At 63.4% G+C, this 7,857-nt stretch overlaps 1 protein-coding gene across 1 annotated transcript in view; it reads right to left on the bottom strand.

Moving 5' to 3' along the window:
* Positions 1-7,857, bottom strand: part of LOC112123960 (unconventional myosin-Ie-like) — a 37,232-nt gene that overhangs the window by 3,028 nt on the left and 26,347 nt on the right. Inside the window, exons 4-15 of the mRNA XM_026656248.2 lie at positions 7,651-7,736; positions 7,119-7,200; positions 6,170-6,276; positions 5,738-5,836; positions 5,095-5,239; positions 4,703-4,817; positions 3,150-3,319; positions 2,574-2,719; positions 2,115-2,261; positions 1,301-1,458; positions 993-1,073; positions 313-508 (exon numbers count right to left, since the gene is read on the bottom strand). Coding sequence (XP_026512033.1) covers positions 313-508; positions 993-1,073; positions 1,301-1,458; positions 2,115-2,261; positions 2,574-2,719; positions 3,150-3,319; positions 4,703-4,817; positions 5,095-5,239; positions 5,738-5,836; positions 6,170-6,276; positions 7,119-7,200; positions 7,651-7,736 — 1,532 coding nt within the window. The remainder of the gene's footprint in view (positions 1-312; positions 509-992; positions 1,074-1,300; positions 1,459-2,114; positions 2,262-2,573; positions 2,720-3,149; positions 3,320-4,702; positions 4,818-5,094; positions 5,240-5,737; positions 5,837-6,169; positions 6,277-7,118; positions 7,201-7,650; positions 7,737-7,857) is intronic.

The following is a 7,857-nucleotide window of genomic DNA, read 5'->3' as shown; positions in this document are numbered from 1 at the left end:
GGAGCAAGCCAGGCTCTGTGAGGCTGCCACCTAGCGGGTGCTGGGGGAAGCCAAACACACCGCTCAGGAGAAGGCAGCAGAGGCCCAAAGGCCACAGCTGGGCCAGGCAGGGCCGTGATTCATGCAGGGGGCTGCTGCGCTCAGGCTCCTGGCTTGGCTCGAGGAAGGGGGAGCAGGAGCCATTCGGGGCTGGAGTCTCCCTGCACCACTGGCTTCTGCTGCCAGGTTGGGGCTGGGGACTGGCTCCCACTTGTCCGGGGTTAACCCTCAGCCAGGGCCCCGTGACCTGACCCAGCACCCTGGGGCACTTACCCGGCCACGCCCTGGTCCGGCACGTTCATGAAGTCTAGGTTGAGCTGGGCAGGGAAGGCTTTGGCCCTGGGGCTGGCTCCATGCCTGGGCAGGGTGGGCTGTTCCATGCTGCCCTGCCGGGCGATGGAGAGACGGTGCTGGAGAGGGGCCCGGGAGCCAGGGCTGCTACGCCGGCTGGTGTCGCTCCTCTCTCTGCCTGGAACGGAGCGGGGGGGAAGAGAGTCACTTGGAGCTGAAGGAACCCAGGCATCCTGCATCGGGAACCCTCCCTGACCCGGGGGGGGGGGGTGAGAGAGAATTAACCCTTTCATTTCCGGGCACCTCCTGGGACCTCCTCTGCTGTACCTGCTACTGACCCCAAAGGGAAGAGAGCAGCTGATGACCTGCAACCTCCGAACCTCTATTCACCCTTCCTGTGCTGTACAACCAGGCAGCGCTGACCAAGGGGCGGATGTGCCCCGATAGCCTTGAATGCATGGCCCTGGCCGGAGTCCAGCTCCTGGGGGTTGGGGCTTGGGTGGGGTGCCTGTAGGCCCCCTTGGAAAGCAGCCGAGCTGGCCCTGTGGGCACGGTGAGGAAGGCACCCTGTGGCCAGATCTCCTTCCCCCCTGGTGGGGTGATTGATGGTACATGTGGGGCGATGGGATGCTTGGGACTCATCTGCAAGAGGAGCCTTGTACCTGCCGCAGGGGGGTAGTTCCGGCCGGCGATGCTGCTGCTGTTCAGGTACCTGCTCTTCCTGGTGTCCCTCCGTGTGGGCCCTGCAGTGGGAAGGATCACAATTAGCCCTCCCGCGTGCTCTTCCCCTTAGCCCTCCCCCCCACCCCCAGGGCAGGGTTGTCCCCTGAGGAGTCGTGTCCAGGGCTGTGCCCGCTAGAGATCAGGTCCCATCCGCTGCGGGACTCTGCCCCCTCCAGAGCCGAGGGAGAGAGCCAGCAGCTAGGGCTTGCTCCTTGCAGCCCGTTCCCCGCTGCCCGCAGACACTCACGGGCGTTCCTGGGCAGCCCGGGCCCGATGCTGACGATCAGCACCTTCCCGTTGTTCCGGAGCAGCGCCACGTCGCCCTGGCAGATCTGGAACTGGATCTGGCGGGAGCCTGCTGCCCCCCAGGGGCCCCAGCCGTCCTTCTTGACCTTGAACTGCAGCCTGGGAGAGAGAACGGAGCGGGAGTGAAATCAGAGGCTGAGATAAGCAGATGGGAAAGCACTGGGCTCAGCAGGACCCCATAGGGGCCCCAGCGCAGGGAGGGGGACTGAGAGCCAGGCCCCGGCTCCAAGTTTTGTGGCTTTGCATCCAGGCAGCCCTTGGTACCGGTACCAAGCAACCAGCCGCACATCGCCAAGGTGAGTTGGGAGATCATGTGAGACCCAGCCCCCACCTCGAACCGGGGGCCTGCACTCAACACAGGGGCAGGAATAGAACCCGGGAGTCCTGACACTCCCCCACTATCTCCCCCCCTTTAATTAGACCCCATTTTCAGACTGTAAGCTCCTTGGGACAGAGGCTGTCTCTTTGCTCTGTTTGTACAGCGCCTAGCACCGTAGTCCATGGCTGGGGCTGCAAGGTGCTATGGGTAGATAGTTAATAGGAATAGTTCCCCTCCTAGGGCTGGGAATGGAACCCAGGAGTCCGGACTCCCAGCCACCCCTGCTCTAAGCACCCCTCATTCCAGGGCAGGGAGAAGAACCCAGGAGTCTGGGTTCTCCCGGCCCCCTCCCCCCCCAACCTGCTAGTAACCAAACACTGCGGCCTGGGCCAGCTCTGCCCAGCGGGGGCCCCTGCTGGCGGCAGCGTGGACTCACTGGTTGCTGAACTTCACGGACAGCTGCTGGCGGGTCCTCTCCTCGTAGCGTTTACACAGCAGGCTCAGCAACTCCGTCTTGAAGACGGACTCCAGGACGCTGTCGTACTGCGGCTCGTGGACGATGAGGAAGTCGTCCTGCAAGGTGCTGCCGGGGGTGGGGGAAGCAGAGGCCGCGTCAGCCGCGGGCATACTCCCCACGCTCTCTCCGAGGCCGGAGCCAGCTGGGGGCAGTGCCCGCAGACTGCTCGGGGCACTGGCTCTGGCCAGGGCAGAGTAGATGCACGAAGCAGAGCGGTCTCCGGAGCAGGCCTGGTGCTGGCTGCTTGAGAGGCGGCTCGGGCTGAGCACAGCAGCCTGGTGCCGCAGCCCCCCGAGTGGGGCTTGGCCCCCCAGCCCCCCTGCAGCTGGGACAGGGCTGGGCCGCACCAGCCCCCAGGGACGGCCACCGGGCTCCTACCTCAGAGACACCGACTGGATCCTCTCCAGCTCCACCTGCCGCTTCAGCACCTCCTTGATCGTCCCCTTCTCGGGGCCCTGCTTCACCTTCTCCCGCCCGATGAGGTACAGGAACCGGGGCGTCAGGATCAGGTCCCGCTTCACTGTCTGCGTGGGGGGAGAGAGGGGCTGAGCAGGAGGCCAATGGAGGGAAGCAAGGGGGGGGCCAAGGGGGGCAGGGAGGTGAAGCAGGGAACGTGCGGGGGGCTGAGGGGGAGGTGGGGCAAGCCCAGCAGAGCCTGGGGGGTGGCAGCACACATTGGTGCGTGGCCTGGGGTAGGATGGAGACAAGCACTTGGGGGAGGGCAAAAAAAGTGGGGAGGAGGTGGAGGGGGAAGGGCTGAGAGGAAATGGGGGAGCAGAGCCCAGCCCACAGGCAGGAAGAGGGAGGCTGGCGGGGGCCTGCAGGGAGCCGGTGCAGGGGAAGAGCAGAGCCTGGCCCTGGGGCAGGAGGAGGGGAGCTGGGGGTGGGGGAGAAGAGTAGAGCCCGGTCCTGCCGTGGGCAACAGAGGGGGCCGCCGGGGGGCCCCGCGCTCACCTTGAAGCGCCGGTCGTACTTGATGACGGTGTCGGCGAAGTCCACACGGTCGCGCCGGCCCACGAAGCGCCGCAGCTCGGGCCGGCTCTCCAGCCCGATGTAGTCGCCCACGAAGTTGCGGTTGAGGCTGTTGCGCCGGCGCTCCTTCTTGTTCAGCAGGATGTTGGAGGCTTTGGGAGGGGGAGATACGGGGGCACTCGGAGTCAGACCTTGTTAAACCTTGACGAGCGGTGTGTGTGTGTGTGTGTGTATCCCTTTCCCCCCCACCCCGACTCTGACTCAGGCCTCGTCCACACGGGGATGGATTCCAAGTGCTGGACTCAGGTCCCAGACAGGACCATTGTGACCAGTCAGTCCGACCCCCTGGCCACCACCGACCAGAGCCCTGCCCCCAGCTAACTCCCGAAGGAGAGCTCAGAGAGCAACACCTGATCTGGATTGAAAAATTGTTAGCGATACCGAATCCCCCGGACCCTGGAGAAACTGAGCCCAGGGTTCATTCCTCTCACTGCTGAAAACCTACGCGTCCTTTCCGGCCGGAATTGGTCTCGCTTCAGCTTCCAGCCCCTGGAGCGTGTTCGACCTTTCTCTGCTAGACTGAAGAGCCCGTTCTTAAAGACTTGTTCCCCGCGTAGGTAATTAGCGACTGGGATCCAGTCGCCCCTTATCCCTCTGTGTTAAGCTAAATCCATTGAGCTCCTTGAGTCTCTCACGCTAATGCTTTAATCCTCCTCGGGGCTCTTCTCTGGCCCCTCTCCAATTTACTAACCTCCTTCTCAAGGGGTGGGCACCAGAACTGGACTCTGTCCTGCCCGGTCCAGCTGGTGTCCCAGGGGGGACAAATTTTAGTCCGCAATCACTGATCGAGGCAGCAACAGCGGAGCTGGGGGGGGGGGGGGGGGGTAATGGGGCACTGGTGGGGCCACTTTCAATTTACACCCACTGCCACACGTACACCTAAATGTTACCGGGGGGGGGGGCAGTTTCCCATGGTGGACAAGCCCGTACGCCTTTGTCCCACGCACAGGCACTCTCAGTTCGCCTGGAGTCCATCCCTTACCAACAGGAACCACCTCTGGCCCAGCCTCGGGTCATGCCGGCTTACCCAGGCCGGTGTACGTGTGTGCGCCGCCCCCCCCCCCCCCCGCACAGCGACCAATGGAGGGGATGGCTGCATCGCTCAGTGGGGAAACCTCAGGATCGCTGCCACCTCCAGGAGCAGAAGGAAGGAGGGACGGGTTTTGGGGATGACCCTGGGCAGGTCACTGCAGCTCCGGGCCTCAGTTTCCCCAACCGGAAAGCGAGGGCAATGCTCCGTCCTTTCTCCCAGCCTGGGTCTATTCAGCGCGTGAGTGCCAAGCTGCAGGCACCATCTCCAGCCCTGTGTCCGTGCAGCGTCCGGCACATCCGGGCCCTGCTCTCTGTTCAGGCCCCTAGGCACTACCGTAATGCACCTGATATCTAAGCAGTGGCTGGAGGTGGCCAGGCCCGATTCTGCTTTTCCCCAGGGCTGGGCAATCAGAGGGTGTGAGGGGGCGGTGCACGGGACCCACCTTCCTCCCTCATGCGGATGTACTTGCGCACGGCCACATGCTTGCGCCAGGCCTTCTGGATGACCCGGGCGTATCCGTCGTAACGCCGCTCCCGCATCTCCTCCAGCAGGAACAGCTGTAGGGGCAGGGAGCACCGGCTTAGGGGGGCTGCCAGGTGATTCCCCCCCTGCCCCCAAATGCACGCCAGGCCCAGCCTCCCTAATCCCCAACTGGGAGCCAGCCCCCTGCTCTGCAGAGTGACAGTCCCCCACCCCCACTCAGCAACTTCAGGACCTGGCCCCTCCACGACTCCAGGGACTGCCTCTCCCATTGGCCTCTCCCCGCCCCCACCACCAACTTCAGGGACTCTCTCCTCCCCGCCCCCCCCAAGGAGGTCAGCCCCACCCACTCACCGACTCCGGGGCCTTGATGAAGACCTTGCTCTGGCCCAGCTGGTACTGGTCTGGGTCCATGTTGACGGAGCGCAGCAGGTGCACCACGCCCTGCTTCTCGTCCCCCCGCCAGGCAGGCCATGTCTCGGGGGTGAGGATGGCGTACCTGGGGGGAGAGAGGGGGGACGGCAGGTTGTCTTAGGGGCTCAGTAAGAGAGCAGGGGGGTTGGGGGAGGAGCTGTGGAGGGACATCTCCCAGAGGCAGCAGCTGCCACTCTGCCCTCCAGGGGCAGCCCCCGGGTATCCAGCGAGACGGGGTGCGATGCAGGGAAACCCTGGCCTTGCCCCCGGCACGGTTCCTGGACCAGAGCCTCCCTACTGAGCCCACGTGGCATCACACAAGCCATCAGAGCAGCCACCACCCTCATGGGCTCCAGACTCAGCTGCCTCTGACACGGAGCAGCCACAGGGGGCAGAGGTGACCCAGGGCCACTAAAGCAGCCATGGGGAGGACCCCTGCGTCAGCATGGCTCATACCTGCCTCCCTCCCGGTTCCCTATTAGGGAGGACCCCGTCTCCTCCCCCCGGTGCCCCTTCCCATAGCGGCAACAGGCCGAGGCTTGTGCCCCATCTCCTCCCCGGCCCATGGGACGGTGGCTCCTACCTCTGCAGGAACTTCTGGAAGAGCCGCCGGTAGGCGTAGCCGGCCCGGCGCACCCGGATGTTCTCCCGCAGGCCCAGGTATTCCACCTGGTGCTTCACCCTGGAGGAAGCCGGAGGGGGAAGAGAGACAGGTCTGAGCAAGGGAAGGGTAATCAGACACCCTGCTCCCCCACCCGTCTCCTCCTGGCTGGGCAGCAGATCCCGTCCATGTAGGGAGATGAGGGCCCAGCCACCCCCAGAGCCGGGAGCTGAAGGCACTTGGAGAGGCCGACCAGCCCTACAGAGCAGGGAACAGTCTGGAAAGGAATGAAGGGGAAACGCCCCGGGGGCCGAGGGTGGAACGGCTGAATGCTGGGAGTGAGGGGGTTGGGGGGCAGCGACAACAGCTGCCCAAGGGGGAAGGGCGGAGCAGCCCCTGGCTTGTGGCCCCCACCTGCTCTCCTCCCAGTCGCGGGGTCTCTTGGTCTCGTTGGGTTTGATGCAGCGGATGTAGTGGGGGGTACACTTCGTCAGGGTGCTCACCAGGTCGTTTGCTTGTTTCTTCAAAGGAACAAACCAACTTAAGCCTCAAAAGATGGAGGGTTTCTATGGTAACCGGATCCCCCACCCGCACTCCCCACCTCCATCCACCCCTTCCCCCCTTCATCTTTTAAATGGGGTCACAGCTAATATGGCTGCCGAGCTAGGCACTCAGATACCAGGGTGATGGGTGGCCGTATTACCCCTCTGATGACAGAGACATCCCACTGCTACAGTGGAGTCGCATCGTACGCGGGGGTTAGGTTCTAAAGTCAGCGCGTAAGGCAAAAATCGCATATAGTCAAAATTACCATTGTGTGTAATGGCGGGCGGAATCACCCGCACTACAGGTACAGTATTTAAATTGTTATTTTTCTTTTTTGCCGCGCGCGTAGAGTTAAAATCGTGTAAGTTGAATTCGCATATGATGCGACTCCCCTGTACTATAATAAAGCTCAGATCTACTGTCCCATGTTTCGATAGCACCTCCCCCAATCTCTCAAACCCCGCTCCCTTACTAAAAGGCCCAGCCAGGGATCGCTGAAATGCAGCTAGCTCTGGGGTGGGGCGCAGCCGCTGTCTGGCAGCGCTAGGCATCCTGTGTCCAATGGAAACTGTAGGAGGGTTGGGGGGGGGGGGCAGGGGGGGATAAGACAGCTAAGCATCATTAGCCAAAAACCAGCCGAGCGGTGAGGGGGAAATCTGCCGAGTGGAGCTCCCGAAGCTGCCCCAGCCCCTCCAGCACAGGAGCCAGAATAATCCCCCGACAGCTCCAACAGGCCGGGGGGAGGCCCAGAGATGAAGCAGTGAGATCTCCATGCTGGGAAGGGACGGGGCCGCCTCCCCCAGCCTCCCTCAGGTACCTTGATCTTGCTCCCGGCTGTGGTGGGGCGCCCTTTCTTCTCGGCGTTGATGTTCTCAGGAAAGCGGTCTCGGATGAAGAGGCTAAGGTGGGGAGGGAGGGAAATGATGTCAGTGCCCTGTGGGGCAGGGAGGTTTGAGGAGGGACTGGCTGGGATATGGAGCCTTTTGCCCTCTCCGCCGCCAGCTGGAGGCCAGCCCAGGAGCAACCCAGCATGGGACGAGTTTGTTGGGCCTCAGCTCAGGTCCAAGGGGACGAGCGTCCACAGCATAAAACCCACCGTGCCATTCAGCCGTCTCCTCAGCAGTGGGGCCAGGGACTGCCATCCCCTCCTCCACCCCCAAGGGCCGCCTCCAGGGCAGGGTAATTGTAACGGATACATAACCCAAAGCAATGAAAACATTCAGCGCTTATCAGCGTTACGTCCTAAAGCAGCAGAGCTGGGGATAGAACCCAGGCGTCCTGACTCCCAGGCCCCCCTGCTCTAACCACTGGCCTGCACTGCCCTCCCGGCCCGGGGCGGTGGCACTCACAGCTCACTGCTCTGCATCAGCTCGATGAGGTCGGTGAAGAGCACGTCGCGGTTTCGCTCACAGAATCCCTCCACGTCGTAGGAGACCTGAGGGCCGGAGAGCCGGGGTCTCAGGCAGCAGCCCAGGGAACAGCCTGGAGCCGGCGTGCTGGGGGGGCTCCCTCACACAGCCTCCCCGAGGGGAATGAGCCCCTCCCCATCACAGAGC

The sequence above is a fragment of the Terrapene carolina genome, unplaced genomic scaffold (assembly GCF_002925995.2).
Source record: "Terrapene carolina triunguis isolate 2854851 unplaced genomic scaffold, T_m_triunguis-2.0 Scaffold227, whole genome shotgun sequence".
In the NCBI taxonomy this organism is placed as follows: Eukaryota; Metazoa; Chordata; order Testudines; family Emydidae; genus Terrapene; species Terrapene triunguis.
Note: the sequence above shows the minus strand (reverse complement) of the source record. Positions and strands in the feature narration are given on the sequence as shown.